The 19,888-nt window shown below is 40.4% G+C and overlaps 1 protein-coding gene across 3 annotated transcripts in view; it reads right to left on the reverse strand.

The window, feature by feature from the left end:
- Nucleotides 1-19,888, reverse strand: part of tlk2 (tousled-like kinase 2) — a 36,230-nt gene that overhangs the window by 15,172 nt on the left and 1,170 nt on the right. The window contains exons 2-18 of one of the 3 annotated variants that reach the window (XM_034190378.1): nt 19,256-19,338; nt 16,252-16,329; nt 16,067-16,136; nt 15,938-15,984; nt 15,694-15,792; nt 12,828-12,926; nt 12,496-12,588; nt 12,221-12,331; nt 10,615-10,751; nt 9,985-10,137; nt 9,831-9,897; nt 9,616-9,713; nt 9,445-9,526; nt 3,733-3,824; nt 3,514-3,603; nt 3,193-3,362; nt 2,872-3,010 (exon numbers count right to left, since the gene is read on the reverse strand). In XM_034190378.1, coding sequence (XP_034046269.1) covers nt 2,872-3,010; nt 3,193-3,362; nt 3,514-3,603; nt 3,733-3,824; nt 9,445-9,526; nt 9,616-9,713; nt 9,831-9,897; nt 9,985-10,137; nt 10,615-10,751; nt 12,221-12,331; nt 12,496-12,588; nt 12,828-12,926; nt 15,694-15,792; nt 15,938-15,984; nt 16,067-16,136; nt 16,252-16,329; nt 19,256-19,336 — 1,706 coding nt within the window. In that variant the 5' untranslated portion in view covers nt 19,337-19,338. Of the gene's footprint in view, nt 1-2,871; nt 3,011-3,192; nt 3,363-3,513; nt 3,604-3,732; nt 3,825-9,444; nt 9,527-9,615; nt 9,714-9,830; nt 10,138-10,614; nt 10,752-12,220; nt 12,332-12,495; nt 12,589-12,827; nt 12,927-15,693; nt 15,793-15,937; nt 15,985-16,066; nt 16,137-16,251; nt 16,330-19,255; nt 19,339-19,888 lie in introns of all 3 variants that reach the window. The other 2 variants (XM_034190377.1, XM_034190379.1) reach the window with 2 other exon arrangements.

Below are 19,888 nucleotides of genomic sequence, written 5' to 3' on the forward strand. Positions count from 1 at the left end.
AGGGCTTCCTTGAGCAGCCTGGTAGGAATGGGGTCTAATAGACATGTTGATGGTTTGGAGGAAGTAACTAATGAAAATAACTCAGACAGAACAATCTGAGAGAAAGAGTCTAACCAAATACCAGCATCACTGAAAGCAGCCAAAGATAACGATACGTCTTTGGGATGGTTATGAGTAATTTTTTCTCTAATAGTTAAAATTTTATTAGCAAAGAAAGTCATGAAGTCATTACTAGTTAAAGTTAAAGGAATACTCGGCTCAATAGAGCTCTGACTCTGTCAGCCTGGCTACAGTGCTGAAAAGAAACCTGGGGTTGTTCTTATTTTCTTCAAATAGTGATGAGTAGTAAGATGTCCTAGCTTTACGGAGGGCTTTTTTATAAAGCAACAGACTCTTTTTCCAGACTAACTGAAGATCTTCTAAATTAGTGAGACGCCATTTCCTCTCCAACTTATGGGTTATCTGCTTTAAGCTGCGAGTTTGTGAGTTATACCACGGAGTCAGGCACTTCTGATTTAAAGCTCTCTTTTTCAGAGGAGCTACAGCATCCAAAGTTGTCTTCAATGAGGATGTAAAACTATTGAAGAGATACTCTATCTCACTTACAGAGTTTAGGTAGCTACTCTGCACTGTGTTGGTATATGGCATTAGAGAACATAAAGAAGGAATCATATCCTTAAACCTAGTTACAGCGCTTTCTGAAAGACTTCTAGTGTAATGAAACTTATTCCCCACTGCTGGGTAGTCCATCAGAGTAAACGTAAATGTTATTAAGAAATGATCAGACAGAAGGGAGTTTCAGGGAATACTGTTAAGTCTTCAATTTCCATACCACAAGTCAGAACAAGATCTAAGATATGATTAAAGTGGTGGGTGGACTCATTTACATTTTGAGCAAAGCCAATTGAGTCTAATAATAGATTAAATGCAGTGTTGAGGCTGTCATTCTCAGCATCTGTGTGGATGTTAAAATCGCCCACTATAATTATCTTATCTGAGCTAAGCACTAAGTCAGACAAAAGGTCTGAAAATTCACAGAGAAACTCACAGTAACGACCAGGTGGACGATAGATAATAACAAATAAAACTGGTTTTTGGGACTTCCAATTTGGATGGACAAGACTAAGAGTCAAGCTTTCAAATGAATTAAAGCTCTGTCTGGGTTTTTGATTAATTAATACGCTGGAATGGAAGATTGCTGCTAATCCTCCCCCTCGGCCCGTGCTACGAGCATTCTGGCAGTTAGTGTGACTTGGGGGTGTTGACTCATTTAAGCTAACATATTCATCCTGCTGTAACCAGGTTTCTGTAAGGCAGAATAAATCAATATGTTGATCAATTATTATATCATTTACTAACAGTGACTTAGAAGAGAGAGACCTAATGTTTAATAGACCATATTTAACTGTTTTAGTCTGTGGTGCAGTTGAAGGTGCTATATTATTTTTCTTTTTGAATTTTTATGCTTAAATAGATTTTTACTGGTTATTGGTGGTCTGGGAACAGGCACCGTCTCAACGGGGATGGGGTAATGAGGGGATGGCAGGGGGAGAGAAGCTGCAGAGAGGTGTGTAAGACTACAACTCTGCTTCCTGGTCCCAACCCTGGATAGTCACGGTTTGGAGGATTTAAGAAAATTGGCCAGATTTCTAGAAATGAGAGCTGCTACATCCAAAGTGGGATGGATGCTGTCTCTCTTAACAAGACCAGGTTTTCCCCAGAAGCTTTGCCAATTATCTATGAAGCCCACCTCATTTTTTGGACACCACTCAGACAGCCAGCAATTCCAGAGAAAACTACAGAGTCCGACATTGTTTCTGCAAAGTTACACACCGATTCAATGTTAATTTTAGTGACCTCCAATTGGCGTAACCGGGTGTCATTACTGCCGACGTGAATTACAATCTTACCAAATTTACGCTTAGCCTTAGCCAGCAGTTTCAAATTTCCTTCAATGTCGCCTGCTGTGGCCCCCGGAAGACAATTGACTATGGTTGCTGGTGTCGCTAACTTCACATTTCTCAAAACAGAGTCGCCAATAACCAGAGTTTGATCCTCGGTGGGTGTGTCGCCGAGTGGGGAAAAACGGTTCGAAATGTGAACGGGTTGGTGGTGTACACGGGGCTTCTGTTTAGGGCTACACTTCCTCCTCACAGTCACCCAGTCGGCCTGCTTTCCCAGCTGCTCGGGATCTGCTGGAAAGGAACTAACGGCGGCTAAGCTACCTTGGTCCGCACCGAGTACAGGGGCCTGGCTAGCTGTAGAATTTTCCACGGTGCGGAGCCGAGTCTCCAATTCGCCCAGCCTGGCCTCCAAAGCTACGAATAAGCTACACTTATTACAAGTACCATTACTGTTAAAGGAGGCCGAGGAATAACTAAACATTTCACACCCAGAGCAGAAAAGTGCGGGAGAGACAGGAGAAGCCGCCATGCTAAATCGGCTAAGAGCTAGTAGCTGTGCTAAGCTAGCGGATTCCTAAAAACACACAAGTGAATAATGTGTAAATAATTTAGAGGTGATTCAGCAGAGGGAGTGCTTTAGTTAAGGCACGTGAAGATTACACTGTGAAACAAATCGTTATCTAGTTAACTAGATCAATCTAACTGCGCAGATTAAACAGCTAACAGATACAGCAAAACACCGCTGTGCTCCGGAACAGGAAGTGATACAATACCGCAGTGAGAGCCAACCACCAGTAGAGGCAAGTATTGACAAAGACTGTCAAATTAATGATGCACTTAACTGTACTGATTTAGTTTTGTTGGACGCACAGTGATATGCACAGTTCTCACACACAAGCTTCCTTCTGTCAAAAATGGTTCAATCTACAACAGCTTTCCTCATGTCATATTTCAGCATTGCGCTCACCAATATGTTCCTGCTCCCTGTGATGTCAGCTCCATCCCGTCCACAGAGTTATAGCTATCATCATCCATGATCTTCGACAAGCCAAAATCTGTGATCTTGATCTCCCCACACGCGGTGCCATTTACCAAGAGGATGTTGCCTTCAGAGGATGACAAAATTACAACAGGCGTTTAAACAAACAGGTCTCTGCACTGCTTCAGTGTCCCACAGGTGTGGAAGTAATCATACAGCCCTCAATACATAACGATGGAGCACCAGCTACCTTTTATGAAGTCTAAGCAGCATTAGTCTAACAACCAAATGATGCTAAAGGATTCCCACCAGGTTTAAGGTCGTAGTGGATGATGGGCGGCCTAATCTCATTGAGGTACTTGAGGGCGTTGACAATCTGCATGATGATGGAGCGGCCCTCCTTCTCTGACATAAGCTTGTGCTGCTTTAGGTAGAAGTCTAGGTCATTGCCCTCACAGTACTCCAGGACTGTGCAAAATCTGCACAGACAGAAAAGACAAATTTAACTCCCTCAACAATATCTGGCACACTGAGTGAAAACAGAGACTGTGGGCTTTTTGTCTTTGTTTTAAGCCATTCAGTGTGTACGCTGAGTGTAGGTGTTGCGTGTTCATAACTCTTAAGACTCACGAGTCAGTGTCCAGCGAGAAGTAGTCATAGAGTTTGACTATTCGTGGATGGTCCAGCTCTTTATGAATTCTATATTCTCGGCATGCATGCCTGAGGGGGACGAACATTTAAATTCCTCAATTAAAAAGAACAAAAAACAACAACTTACAATGACTATAATAATTACTATAGAATGACTGTAGCAAATGTAGTGTGGATGCACAATTCTGCAACACATACTTGTGGTAGTTTTCCTTCTTTTCATCCCTCCAATTCTTGTTTAACTGGTGGATTTTGACTGCAACATATCTTTGCTCTGTTAAGTCAAATGCCTGAAAAATAAACACATTTGTTAGCAACTGCATTTACTAGGTGTTTTATTTTAACAAGTGTAAGGTATTATGCTATGAGTTCAATGGCTGTGCTGTGATTTTTGTTGCAATCACAGCAAAACTAACTTTTTTTTTTTAAATATCTATTTAATTTCATTCACTCACACATCTTCAAATATTTTATCCAATTTGTGCGGCTCAGTCACTCCACTCAATTTGCAGTGTAACCTGGCTTGCATCAGTGTAAGACCACAATCTAGGAATAGCACCAACATGTTAGGCTATCTCAGACTAGCAAAAAGAAGAAAAGAAAAAAGAACAACAATTGTATTTCAATGTGGCCAAGTTTTAACTAAACTTGACCCTCCAGAAATTTGCCCTGCCAGATTTTCACAGGTAAAAGAAGCATTGACCATTTTTCCTCAGTAAATATATTCCTAAAAGTTGCTACTGGCATGATTTTTTTTTTCATGAGATTTCAGCAACAACCCAAGAATAAATATCCATAAATTATGTGTAATAATGTGAAATGAGACAGGGAAAAAGTACTGAACACTTGAAGAAAGGGAGGTGCGAAAAGGCATGGAAATCCCAGACACCATCTGAAATCTATCAGTAATTAGAAACCAGTTCTGCCCCTTGTTAGTGCAAATTAATATCAGCTGGTTCAGTCCCAACTTATAACCTATAAAAACACCTCTCATTATCAAGGTGTCACACAACAAACATCTCATGATGGGTAAAAGCACAGAGCTCTCTCAAGATCTTCGCAACCTTATCGTTGCAAAACATACTGATGGCATTGGTTACAGAAGGATTTCTATACTGTTGAATGTCCCAGTGAGCACTGTTGGGCCATAATCTGAAAGTGGAAAGAACATCATTTCACCATAAACCAGCCAAGGCCTCACAAGATTACTGACAGAGGAGTAAGACCTATCAGAAGAGTTGCCCGAAAGCCAAGGACCACTTGTGGGGAGCTTCAGAAAGACCTGGAATTAGCAGATACAACTGTTTCAAAGAAAATGATAAGTAATACACTCAACCATCATGGCCTATGCACGCTCACCACACAAGACTCCACTGCTGAAGAAAAAGTATGTTGAAGCTCATTTAAAGTTTGCTGCACATTTAGGCAAACCTGTGAAATACTGGGAGAATATAGTCTAGTCAGATGAGACCAAAACTGAACTCTTTGGATGTCATAGTATGAGCGAAGCATCACAAAGCTCACTCATGGTACAGGGCATCCTAAACAGGAAGTGTCAATTTTCAAATCCAGAGTAAAACAGGAAATGTTCAAATTCCAAACACTTCCTGGATTGACAGACGAGATCCCATGGAATCTCGCGGAAACTTAGTGGCAACTCACACTCAAACAGGAAGTACAAATTTATCAGTCACAGTGAAACAGGAAATGTTCAAATGTCAAACACTTCCTGGCATGGCTGGAGCTAGAGCAGAGGCCGGGGTTTCACTGGACTGGACTCTCCTGAAATCTGATTGGACACAGATGACTGACATGTCACAGCACCACACGTCTGGTTGAAAGACCTGTATTTTCAAATCAGTGTCACACTGACTGCTCGGTTCCTCCTGTCCAGTAGTTTGTGCTGTGTACCACAAAAAGTTCTAATCCACCTTAGTAGAAGAAGAAAAATGTTTGCTCCAGATTTGAACTGAACACGTCGTTTGAACTATGGATTTCTAATGACACCAAACTTATATTAGTGCGTAAACGACTGTATTTTATGCCAGAAATGAGGTCCAGGTTGTTAAAAGCAGCATTTCTCCTTTAATTCGGGTTGCCTTATATACACGTTTAAGCTAAGAGACAGCAGCTGGTTCATGCTCTGTTGGCTTATTAGTGCAGCAGATAACTGAAACAATCCTTCAAATGGTGACACAAGCATCAAATTCAGCACAAATACAGCTGGAGCAAAATTAACAGAGCAACTTTAACTTTTGACCCCTGTACAAACTGAAACTGACCTTTGTCACCATTTGTCATAACTCCATAACATTCAGTCACAGATAGTCCAAACTATACCTTTTTTGGAATCTTTATGATCAGGCAAATAATGTGGTGTAGTTTTCTATATGATTGGAGCATCTTTTAATTTAGACCAGGGGTGCGCAACATGTTCCAGAAAGGGCCAAGAGGGTGCAGGTTTTCTTTGCAGCCACTGACTCCACCAGGTGATTTCACTGATTAATATCACTTTGAGCAGATGGAATCAGTTAATCAGTGAAATCACCTGATTTAGACCGCTGTGTAATTCTTCAATTGACCCCTACTGCTTCTCATTGTTTCTTAATTGCCCTCAAAAGTATTGGAACACTTGGTATTTCACACATTTGAATTTGTTTATTCCATTTCAAATACATTTTTTTTCTAAAATGATCCTCAACTCAAACTGAAAGCAAATCTCTACAACTTGATATATAAAATCCAGCTTCCTGATAAAGTGGTGTAGAGGAGGCTTTTCTTAAAAAGAAGACCTGAAAGTTCAGCGACAATTTGACAGAAAGTACATTTGAGATGAAAGCCGAGATTTGATGTTTTGGTGAAAGAAACGTTTGTATTTCTTCATAATTGATGTAAATCAAGTCTAAGACATATTCAGTGACTTGGAAATGTTCATGTTTCCATCCCCTGACTTGTCTAAAGAAAACTCGCAATAAAACTGATTATTGTTTACAGGTTTTGCTTTCAGTTTGAGTTTGAGGAAGATAATTTTATAAATTTTAATCTTTATTTTTTTTGTATTTCTTGTATTTAAAATGGCATAAATAAATTAAAATGTGTGAAATTCCAAGTGTTCCAATACTTTTGGAGGGCACAGTAACCTAACCTTATGATGAGTGCAAAATGAGTGTGGTATTATTACTGTTTTGTTTAAGAATGTTTCATTTTCACTGTTGCTGCACTTTGTGTCACATCAGTCATATCGTATATCATATTGATATGAAAACTGAGTAAGGTATAGCTTCTATCGTACATTCCAAATCTAAGGTGGAACTCTACTAGTGTTTACTAAGGTACACATAAATATCTTTAAAGAAAAAAGAGGGAGAGAGAGAGAGAGAGAGAGAGAGAGTAGAGCCACTTAGGTGCCTGGTCTTGAGAACCTGGGATGGTAGGTTGAAAAGCTTTTTTATCCCATGGGAACTCTCCTTACCCACCTAAGCAGCTCAAGAATATGGACAGCATGTATATAAGTGACATTTACATGACAATATTGAGATATGAAAATTTTGCCATATTGTACAGCCCTACTGTCAACTAGCTGAAAACTTTGAATATTAATTTACATCTATATTAAAAAATGCTTAAAGTGGCAGGCGGTTAAGAGGGCTGTATTTAGGGGGTCAGATGAAAAGCAAAGAAGAAAAATGATTAAAAAGGTGGAGAGTGGGGCAGAGCCCCTCCAGAAGCTGAAAGGCAAAATAAGAAAAATGCTTAAAAAGGCGGGGGTTCTGGGGGGGGCTCTTTAGTCATGCTCATGCTCCCAAGAACCATTCTACTGAAAAAAGTCTGAAGGACCTAAAGGACATGGTTAGATGGCGACAAGCTTTTCCAAGTATGTGAGAGGCAAATAAAGGAAAATGCTTAAAAAGGCTGGGGTTCTGGGGGGGCTCTTTAGTCATGCTCATGCTCCCAAGAACCATTCTACTGAAAAAAGTCTGAAGGACCTAAAGGACATGGTTAGATGGTGACAAGCTTTTCCAAGTATGTGAGAGGCAAATAAAGGAAAATGCTTAAAAAGGCAGGGGGTCAGAGAGGGCGGAGCCCCCCAGAAGCTGAAAGGTTTTTGCCATGCTCCCCTGAAGCATTTACTTAAAATAAAGTCTGAAGAACCTAAATGACATGCTGAGATGCTGACGAGCTTCGCTCATTCATGTCCGTGACATATGCATATTACACACCATCTTTGGAGGTCAAATGGCACAGCACATCATCACAAAAACACCAGAGCAGCAGGAAGTGGGAACATCATGGTGTGGGGCTCGTTTTTAGCAAATGACACTGGCAAAATTCATATAATTGAAGGACGGATGAATGGAAAAATGTATGTAAAAATCTACTGCCATCTATTAGGATGATAGCGAGGGTGGGCATTTCATTAAGACAATGATCCCAAACAGAGCCAAGGAAACTCTCAGCTGGTTTCAGAGTATGTAAATAAAGCAGTTCGAATGACCCAGCCAATCACCTGACTTGAATCCAACAGAAAATCTATGGAAAGAACTAAAGATCAGAGTTCATATAAGAGGTCCACGGAACCTTCAAGATATGAAGACTAAACAAAAAAGAATGGTCCAAACTCACATCTGAGCAATGCATGTCACTAATTTCTCCATACAGGAGGCATCTTGAAGCTTTATTGCCAACAAAGACTTTGTTACAAAGTATTAAATAAATTTCAGTAAGTGTGTTCAAGACTTTGTATTACACAACTTCATTTCTGTACTTATTTGTATGTGGGTGATTCTTTAACTACGGGCACTATTGGCCTTGTAAATGTAATTTCCACCACACCATTGCCTTACAATATAAAGTGCCTTGGGGCAACTGTTTGTTGTGATTTGGCACTATATACATATGCTCTGATGTCACCCTTTATCTCCATAGAAACTACCCAAACAATCTTTCATACAAACTGTTTAAAGGGACATTACAGTGTTGTGGTGGAAATTACGGCAATAGTGTGGGACAACTACATTTTGTTTAAAAAAAAAAAAATCACAACAGTTGTATGACATTGAATACCCCAATTATGTTTTAATTATTTTACTGATATTTTATTCAAAGATATTTTAAAACATTAGAAACAAAAACGTTTCTTTACCATTCATTTTTGTCATTGAAGATCAAAAGTCTGGGTGTGGGACAAGCACAAAATGGCAATATTTGCATATAATGATGCTGAAAAAAGGTGAAAAAGTCATCATAGACTACTAGAACAAATTTCTTAACACACTTTCATTGTAAAGATAACTATAAAAGTGTGAAATTTCCCCTTTTTTCTGTTTTTCATACAATATGATCAAAGGACATAATAAGTGCCCGTAGTCTAAGAATCAACCGTGTGTGGATTACTTGTGTTGTAACAGACATGGTGAAAATTTCATGTCTAACATCTTTAGAAATATATTTACTGATAAAAATGGTGACATATTCAAAACGCATGTTATCCTCTGTATATATCTCTATTGATGTATGGCTAAATATGGAGAAAGTTATAGTCACTGAATTAATTGCTGAAATGCTGGCACTGCAAATTTGTGGAGGGTCTGACTAAACCTGAAACGATGATTTCGTCAACTAAAATTAACAGCTGTCATTTAGCAAGCAAAAATGTCAGATTGTAACAAGGTCCAAACTGTTAAATGTGAGAATTTGACTTTCTCTCTCTGATTAATAGACCAGTAAACAATTTAGGTTTTGGACTATTGGTTGGAAGAAAAACATTTGAAGATATCAACCTGGGTTCTAGTGAAGAAAGTATTGAATTTTATTATGGATTTTATGAAAATTTCATATTAACAATGTTAAATGCATGAACATCTACAGTGTTCTGTGGTAAAGACTATCAAAACATGAATTTGTTCTTACCTTGTAAACCTCACTAAACCCTCCTCGACCGAGTAAGTGGAGTAGCAAATATCGATCATTTAACGTTGGGTGGTCTTTAAATCTGAGCGAGAAAATGCAAGTTGTTTATATAATAGAGCACAAAAAAAAATGACAATATGAAGACAACCAGAGCACAAGAAGAAATCATACTGGGAATTGTCCTCATTGTGAATCCGTTTCAGCTCACGAATGTGCAGGTTCCTCACTCGCTCCAACCTTTCCAGCTCTGCCTGGATCTCCGCTTCCTCCTGTGAACAGTCACATAAATTTCAAATGGTGCAAATCAACAAAAGTAGCCACCAAAAAACCATGAAGACAACAAATATATTACAGTCTGCAACTGGTCAGACGGAGAAAGCAAATACCTTCTTAAGATGGCCTAGTCTTAGCTTGAAAATTTCCTCTTGCTCATGATATTCCGCCTGTGTTAACCTGTGTAGGAGCAAACCCAACATCAGCAACAGTGGCTCTTTGAAATGGTGGTGGGCGTCTATCAAAAGGATGAAGTAAAACTCATACGCTTCACTCTCAGTTCCATTGGCCTTGGTTTTGCGCTTGTTTTGCTCGAGGCTTGGAGGTGGAGTTTGCACCATGGAGGGCGGTTTGCGTTTGGCTAGCAGTTTCCTCTGCCTCTCAATATCCTCTCGCTGGGAATTGATCCTTTCCTGTTGTCTGCAAACACAGGCCACATTGGACAGAAACAAAGACATCTTTGTCAGTGTAAATGCTTCCTTAAATGGCCTTACGTGAACATATATCATTTCTTGACTGTTAGACATATAAGCATCTGCAGATTTTAGCACACCACTTGGATGATCATCCAATCACGGTTGAGGCCACCCTATGCCATGACGTGCAAACATTCTACATGTTTTCATTATGGTCAAAGACTCCCCAACTGATTTCTCTGATGAGCATAAAGTTAAAGGGAAGAATTCAATAAGTGGAATCACCTGCTGGGGTGACGGTTTGCAGCACAAATTTCAAAATGTTGGCACTTCACACCCCATGGACACTCATCCATACTAGACAATGCCCAATTATGTGTAATAATTTAGTTCTTAAATTCCAATTAAAATCTCCAAAAATAAAGCATGAAGAAAAAAAAAACAAAAAAAAAAACAAGCTTCTGCACATTAAAATCCTCACTTGATGAGATTCTGGAAGGCATAACCATCAGTCCACTGTTCAGTGAAAGACGCTCCGTGTCTCACTGTGGTGAAGTGGCCAAGTCGAAGTCTGTCCTGCATGCTTTTATCCCGGCAGGCCATCTTCTCCTGTTTGGACTGGAGAAAAAAGCAAAACAACAGCTGATCAAAACAAACAAACAAATAAAAAGCAGCCGTTAAGTGACTGAAATCAAAGGATCAAAAAATGTCTGAACTTCACATCAGCTTAACAAGAAGTCATGAACCACCAAATCTCCCAAATACCTCTGGTGTTGCAGACCAAACGGTCCCCTCTAAAAATCGGTCCGCCCTACCTTCACTGCGCATGTGACGTGTGTCATTGACTGTGCGTCAGCTGCGGTTCATGGATTATCACCTCGTTTCTGCTTAAAACTGCACTCCAGTCATCATCTATCTCAGCAACCGGTATCTGAAGCTTTTGTACAACAATAATTTCCACATAAATTCAGCATTATTTCATAATAAGACAGAGGAAGCAATCAGAGCACCACAGCTAGATGAGCTGCAGCTGCTGCGTTTACTGTGCCTCCGTCATTTCAAAGAGTCAGTATGACTCACCGATTATCGCCTAGTTTTCTGCTCAACACGGCCTTGTTTCTGCTTATATTTAGTAATTATATTTTAATATTTAGGGGTGGACCGTTCGGTCTGCAACACCAGGTCAAATCATGACCAAAATAGTTAAAGTCACCAAGTACCTAGAAGGTGCCTTAAAATCAGTTGTAGGTGGTGTCCAAATGTTGTGTGCCTTGCTCATGTAATGTGGTGTCCATGAGCCAAAACATGATTTTGCAATCACTGACCCAGTTACCTCATTAATATGCAAGTCAGGTCACTGTTGCTATGGTGATCCCCCCCCCCCACCCCAACCCACTGTGACTGCCCATGTGATAGGATGGAGCCCCAAGGGGCTTGAAGATATGGTGGCAAATGTTCAGACGGATGGATATATGTTTGGTGCTCTCGCCCTAATACCCTCGATACTGTGTTCAGGCGGGCGGAGGATAATAAATGACAGGAAACCAAAACCCGACCAGCAAACACTGACTTTCTAAATCACACTGGTGGTCAAGCCAACTTCAATTAACACCTTCAGACTGAAACTACAATGCAAGAGAGTATTTGAATTCCATTCGAGTTTCATCACATTACAATATTTGTTCTTTAGGTGGCGATACAAGAGAGCGTTCAGTGGCAACTTTGCTTTTTGAGACAGATTACTATGGCCCACAAAGAGCAGCATCAGTATAGACAAGATGTGGTTATGCTTCTCTCTCTCTTTTTTCTTTTTCTATTCTAAACTTGTCTAATCTGTTGTCTGGCTGAACAAACCTAAAATCAAGCTCATCAGGTGTGCGTGCAGCTTGTGACGATTTAGCATGTGGGGTTAAGACTACAAATCTACCATTTAGAGTGCCAGGTTGCCTTGAAAAGGAGATCATTTTGAGTGGGAACTTTCACAGAACATCACAAATCAGAACATATGAAGTTTGTATTCCGAAAAAATAAAAATAAATAAGCCCATGAGAGTTCCATAACTCCTACAAACTAAAACAGTAATATACCTTTTCAATCAGTAGCTTCTTAGACATGGTCACACACTTATTCAAGCGTTCCTTGTATCGTTCTAGCATCCTCTGCTGTTCATCAATCTGTCTCCTTAAATCACAGTTCACCTGCAATAGAAGGGTAGGGGGTCTTCAACTTTGCTGAATATGTAAATCAAAAACATACCAACTCAAAGTGAATTAAACAATGATACAACAGGGAAGACAATGTTCTGTAAAGTATGAATAAGGTGGAAGAGAACAACAGGCATAAAATGGAGTGAAATCTGTACCCGCAGTAAATCGTCAATTCGACCCTCCTTCTTCTCCAGGTCAGAGTTCTTGTTGTTCTCCATTGCTGTTAGTTTCTCAATCGTAAGTTCAGACTGCAGGAAACATCAAGCACAGAATGGTATTTATATAAATATCTGATCACTGTGGTGGAAAATGTTATATGCTGGGCATCAATGGCCATGAGATTCTGTGATAGTACCCTGAGACCATTTGCTGATGTTTTTAATAATTTTCTGGTTTCATATGAATTTCTCTACATGACCAGCTTAAATTTGTATTCTCTATTTACGTATGTCATATTGCTATCTAGCCCTGAGAGTATGTAAGGTACCTGTGTGGCTTTATGGAGTAGGTGAAGAGTGGGCTTCAGCGAACAAGATGAAAGTTCGGCGTTGGCAGCGGTTATAGGGGAGGGACTTCCCTGCTGCACCTGCAAAGACGAAAAAGGTCACGCTGAAATGTTACACATACCGAGAGCACCTTCATATGCAAATTTCACAATTAAAGATTTCTGTTAAAGATTTGGACATGCTGGTAAACTAGCACAAATATTATGAGTAAGCTGCATTTCCTTACATACTTCTAAAGTTCCATCCTGACCAATGACACCCATTGGTAGTTTACTGACACAAATTCCATCCTTGAATAGGGCAGTTTATCCTGAAAATTCTCAAAATCACAATTTAGATTCAGATTCTCTTGGCTCCTTTAATAAATGCTGGCAAAATTATTTAAAAAAGGAGATTACTATTGAAATGTAGGACAAGATTTTGGGTTGGATCCTTGACTCGTATATGGCTTTGTACAATGCAACATAGCACAACAAATACGCAACAGGAAATCTCAATTAGCCATTAGCTACATATCGAGATCCACAACCTATGACATATGTCATCAATTCCCAGCTAGGTGTGGGGACTGATTTTCACAGTAGCCCACAGTCTGAAAATGGCACAACTGTAATTCATTCATTCTATGTGGTTCCATTAGCGAGTTTTGTGCACTTAACCTTTTGTGCTATGATAAAATTATGCGCAGCCTACTGCTGAGGCGGAAAAAAAATATTTTTCTACAGTTAATATCGAGCATTAATCAGAATCTTAAATTCTTCTTCCTGGTCATCCTGGTTTTAGAGCCGTACAACAGCACAGAGCCCACCCTGTTAAGTGTTTAGAATGACCTTTCCTCACAGTTGACTGCAGTAGCTGTGCTCTCCTCCCTTACTTGAGCCTAGCTTTGGCCACACTTGACAGTTACATATTCCGCTCAATCGGTTAAGCGCAATGTTGGTGTCAAGGAGATTATTTAAAATTGGTTCACCTCCTACCAAGCAACAGAACATGCAGTACTAAATCTGGCAAATTATTTGTCATTTTCAATGACTCTTCTTTCCTGCGGGGTTCCTAAAGAGCTCTTTGTTGGTGAACCTTGTTTTACATCTACATGATCCCAAAAGGTAAAATCTTCCAGAGAAACAATATATCATGCCATTATGATACAGTTATCACTCAACTCCCCATCCTTTTTAAGCTCTCTTTTTCATTCCCTCAGTGGCCATCTTAAGGATATTAAATGTTGGAGGCATGGATTTTTATTATGTTCTGCAAAAGCTGGCATCAAAGCTGGTAATGGCAGGAGACACAATAAGGCCCTAAAACTTAAAATACACAGTCAAGAGGCTGATGTAAAGAATGATTAAAGATTAGTTCTGCCCCGGAAAACTCCTCCAATTACCTCTATGATGAAGTGTAGCAGACAACGCCAACAGCCCCAGAGTCACAGAGCAAGATGGCGTGTTTCAGAGGTTTGTTTCTACAGATGGCTTATTGCTATTTTATTAACAGTAACCTCGCTCTGTCTTTCCCCACGCTCAAATACCCTCTTTTTCTCACTCATGTATGAGCCGGGAGGAGGAGCCAACCCTGAACAAGGTATATTTCATTCAATATCACGCTGTTAAGTCACTGGAAACAACTTTTATTTTACAGATAGATCATAAAACCAACCCTTTTACTGAGTTAATCTAAACTGCATAAGTATTAACTTTTGAAGATACAATATAAACGTTAAAGCATGTCACTGATTTTACTTTCTTTCTTTTTGTGTCTCAAGAGCTGTACACATTTTCCCCTTCTTTGTTATTTTGACTTTGGCATTTCCAGCCTGTATTTATGTACTCACTAACGTGTAGAAATGAGCAGAGTGCATTAGATTTATTAGTCATTATATTTTTGCATTATTACAGTGTTAGCATAGCATACACCATATAACAGTTTGTTGCTGCAGTGTTTCTTGCCATGGATAAATCAATAAAATTCATCTTATTTTTAACCCTTAGAGCCTGGAAGGTATTTCTTGATTTTGCCATACCTTAAGAAATTCCACTTTTAAGGTACTTTCTTCTGAGTATACTGCAATGTGTTGCATATCAAAATGGTCAGAGGCATCTCAGCCTTCTTAATGCGAGACATATTTTTCAGAAATACTGTATAAAAATATGACCTCTCAATAGGGGCATGATGACCAGCTGACCAGGACACAGGCAAGGCTAAATAATCAGTCAAACCACAGAATTAGTGTTTAAAAACCACAAATTAATTATAAGACTTTGTGGTTAATAATATGTGAACGATTTTACAGGTTTTAAACATCAGTAAGACTGAAAGCAATTGTGCAACTGCATCATGCCAAAGCATGCCCTTTCCTAAACTAAAGTGTGTCACATCCTATAGTGCCTCCGCTTTTCAATTTAACCACGTTTTTGTTTCTACTACATTCACAGTATTACGGTAGTTTAACCTGAATTTTTTTAAATTACAACTTTGATATACACTTTTATGTATGACATTCATCAAGTCCCTTTAGCTGCTCCCTTGTTTGTACTCGGGGTCACCACAGCAAATCTGAGGTGGCTCTGCATGTTGAACCTGTGCAAGTTTGACATCAGATGCCCTTCCTGACACAACTCCACATCACATGGAGAAATGTGGCAGGGGTGGGGTTTAACCCGGGAACCTTCCGCAGTGAAACCAAGTGCACTAACCACTTGGCTACCACCCCAATATTCATAAATAACACAGATGTTTCCAACAGTTAAGAAACTTGGCAAATTAGGCAACAAGCGTGAAAGTGAGAAAAGCAGGAGAGAGTCCTGTGAAGCAAGTGCTCTGAATGGCCCATCGAGCAAGTATGCTCACCGTGACAGGGGGGTTGGAGAGGGAGTGTTGAGGGGAAGAGCGGGCCACTGGTGGAATACCCCTGGCAGGGCTGGTACCATGACCACTACCTCCCGCAAACTGAAGGAATGGACAGCAGTTTAATGGAAAGACCAAGATAGACAAAACACAGGGGTTAGAAAGAAAGTATGAAAGGTTAAGTCCCTGTAACCTTCTAAGAAGATATAACACATAGAATGCAAAAATAAAGTGAAAAATTACTCACCTCAAAATAATCACTAATTTTATGTCCCCTTGCTCCAGTGGCTTTGCCTGGAACAGAGAGGCTTGGGTGTTAAGAGGGGATGCTATTTGGGACAGATGATGAGGAGTCACAACTGTGGGACAATCTCACCTTGGCTGCTGTCAAAATGGTCTGCTTTCCGTTTCCTAACTCTCTGATCATTCGCCTTTTTCTCAGGAGTCTGTTAGTAAAGTAGTAGTTATCCACCAAATCCACAGTCATGTTAACACATTGCACATTTATGTATAATAATGTAATGCCCTTGTAAACAATCACATGATGCAACAGAGACTAACCTCCAGCTCTTTGTCACTGAGGGAGCCCACACTGCACAGACTCTGGTTGGACGACTCGTTCTGATTCTGACCCGAGCCCTGTGACAATAAGTCGAACTAAAATTAAACATAATCCTTAAAAAAAATGCAAGAAGGATTTAGTTCAGAAGTCGAAATTATGCAGTCAAAAAACATACCCATGTATTTGTTGCGCCTGCACACAGCAGCTAGCGATCATAGAGAGACTTAGAAACAATAAAATATGGCTAAGAAACTGAGGGAAGATATGCTTTGAGTCAATACTGTCACCAACAACTTCCCACTGCATCCAGAGCTGTATCAGCCTTAATGCTGGTTCCCTAGGTGATGCCTGTCAGTCAAATGAATCACATAAGAATTCAGCTGGCACTGTCCAATCAGGGAGAGACACTTAGTCATTCAGAGCACACCAGAGCTCTCTTGCTGAACTCTCCTAAAATGGCTGAGCATTAGGTATGCTGCTGAGGATGTATTCCTCCTTCCCTCTGTCACCTTTAGATAATGTCATCCATTTTTCTCCTGAAAGATCATTTCTCTCTCCTTTTCTCAAGAAAGCCAGCAAATGATGCTTTTCTCAGTGGCAGCTTTTAGACCTCAACATACTGTTTGTTTGATCAAAAGAAAAAAGTGCTTTCCAAACAATTTGGGTAATATACCTCTGTTCCATTACTAAAAGGAGAGTTAGCTCTTTGTCATCAGGATAACAATTTTTCCCCACTCTATGACAGCTCAGTGATGAGAGAGCGTGGCAGGGTGATGAGGCTAACCAAGGTCAAGAGAGGAAAAATAAATATTAATAATCTGAAAGCCTTTAATATTACCAACTCTGCATTTCTCACAATGCATGGTGGCCTTGACATGATGCCTTAGCTGAAGCTGCCATTTTCTGTGGCAGCAGCCATGCCATGTGCTCAGCTCAGCCCTGCCTATGGCTGGCACAGGGCCCACTCCTGGCACAGACACTTGCTCCCAAACACTTCCAAGATCACCTCCACAAAGGCAGCTCATCACTGCAGCAAACTAGAGAGGCTCAAAACTGCATGTCGCCGCCACCACTCACACCTAGTGAAGAACCATTTCTGCATTCCTCTTCTGCCTTCGGTCCTCCTCTTAACCGCCACTGCCCTGTCTGTGGGCATCACCGCATGCATCTATATACAACCACAGCATCAAGTCCCAGGGAGAGAGGCCACAGCACATAAGCCAAAAACACAGACACAGCTCAGCCTTCTTCAGAGGCTGACAAAGGAGTGGGGTTAATCTTGTTCAGGCCAAATAGCAAAATGACACAGAGTCAAACAAAGAAAGAAAGGCATTTATAAACTAGATGGGAGTGCTCAGAGTACATACTTCCATCATCATTGTAATAATAGCACTCCACCAGGCAATAAAGGAGGGCAGTCAGGTGGTAATTTGCAGAACACCAACTACACATACAAATCCTCAAAATACTAAACATTACATCAACATCACACGGTACAAATCAACAGGATCCAACATTTTACGCCATGACCTGAATGTGCCAGGTGCTACCTGAACGGTCACAGTAACATGCCACTTATATGATTATATGAGAATTTTTTTTTTTTTTTTTTTTAAGTATGGTGAAACAGCAAACATGAACAAACTGGAAATAAATCACCACAGGACATGCTTCTGGGGTCACCTTTTGTATTGCATAGCGTTTGCTGCAGTTTTTGTCATTCACCTTTGAAATAAAGTGCATTGACCAAAAAAAAAAAAAAAAAAAAAAAAAAAAAAAGAGGGTTTGGCCTTGAGTTTCTAGATGTTTTGACTATGGACATTACAACTGGTGGACTGACGAGGAAAATTATGTTCTAAGTTAGAACAACTTCATCATAAAGTGTACTGGGATATCATCTGTTTCAGGTGAGGTGAGCCGACAGGAACACATCCAACACTGCATGACCCATAAGCCCAGATATTGGGTTGAAGACAAATGCATCCGATCAACAAAACCCAAACAATACAGTCACATCCAGATCATATTCCAGTAAAACAGGATTAATTTTTTTGTCATGCTGTTATGTGCAATGCCAGGTTTCTATAATCTTATAGACACAGAAGACAAACAAGCACAGTATTCTGAGGTCAAATATGAATTCTGGGGTAGGACGCTTAGCTCAAAGAGATGTCAGATGTGGCAGATCCCGAGTTACCTTAAAATGTAATTAGCTGCATGGTTCTCCCCAGAAATTTAAAAGTAAAGTAAGTCCTTATAGCCTCATCTGACTGGGGCATATCTCAGGTTTCCATGATGTGACATTCAGGAGAGTCCACGACCTGCCTGGACATCCATCGCAGGTTACTTACCAGCCAAGGACAGTAGGCTATCCATTTTACTCTTAGGTGTACTGAGACACCCTGCGACCCGAACCCAGAAAAGCGATTGAAGATGGAGACAATATGGATTAAGTGCCTGTCCAAGAACACAGACTGATCTACCTGCTCTGCTAGGATTTTTAATGAATAGGTGTAAATGAGAGTGAGCCACATACTGAGTGCAAAGTGTGAGACATTCTGACATAATCCTACTGAAACTCTTCACCGCTGAGAGATGGGAGGGAGGGTATGTTTGTAAGCAAGTGGAATCCACTATAGGGTAATTTCATTCAGCAAAAATTCCTATTTCTAAGTAAATTTGCAGTTAAGCACTGATCTGAATGCACACTACATGAACAATAAATTAGAGGGTATAAAATAGCACTAATATCAACAAAGAGTGGTCGCACTTGTGGCAGCCCTGCTGTGAACTAACTGATAGGGAGAACCCTAAGCTGTTTCCTGACCTGGACTACCTCAGCAAACTTTTGTTGATATCCATCCATCCTTTAAAAATAAAATACCTTGGCCACAAACAAAAACAGACACAGATGATCACACAGCCTTCTTCCACTTCTGGGAGTTTAAGCACTGTTACAGAAGTGACCTCGCTCCACTTTCACAACATCCACACAACACAAACCTTAGACACGCCGACACCGGTGAACCGAGCCTCCAACAGCTCCTGGCGCCGGGGGTCCAGGCTATGCAGTTCCTCCATCATGGCTGTAGAGACAAGACACCACATTCTGTAAGGCGCGATCAGTGTTAGGTGTGATAGGGTCTGGAGTTACTGAACACTAGTTGTGAAGAGTCATGGCTGTTTACAGCTATATGGATGTGATTCCTTTTCTGAGTCACTATAGGCCTAACTCCCCCACCACCCCCCCAAAACGTTTTCCGCTGTCATGGGCATTCGCCAATCACAAGCTACTCAACTTGATGTCTCAAAAACACTTTGCTGGATAAACTGATCGATGTCACCATGAATGCAGCTGACAGAGGACATTAAATGGCCATCAAAGATGTAAGCCAGATGTGTAACCTCTGCGTGTAAAAGCTAACATCATGCGATAACGCCCTGCCAATACAACCCCAGGTTATACGGCGTAGAAGTTACTAAAGGTCACTAACGGAGGGGCCGCATGTGGAAAAGGCCACAGCAGACAATAAATGTCCACAGCTCACTATCATGGCCAAAGGCTAACATTTGAGTTGCACACCCAACGCTGATTGTTATGTCTGACGATACTCACACCGTGTAGCCATCAATGAA

This window comes from Thalassophryne amazonica, chromosome 16, assembly GCF_902500255.1.
Source record: "Thalassophryne amazonica chromosome 16, fThaAma1.1, whole genome shotgun sequence".
In the NCBI taxonomy this organism is placed as follows: domain Eukaryota; kingdom Metazoa; phylum Chordata; class Actinopteri; order Batrachoidiformes; family Batrachoididae; genus Thalassophryne; species Thalassophryne amazonica.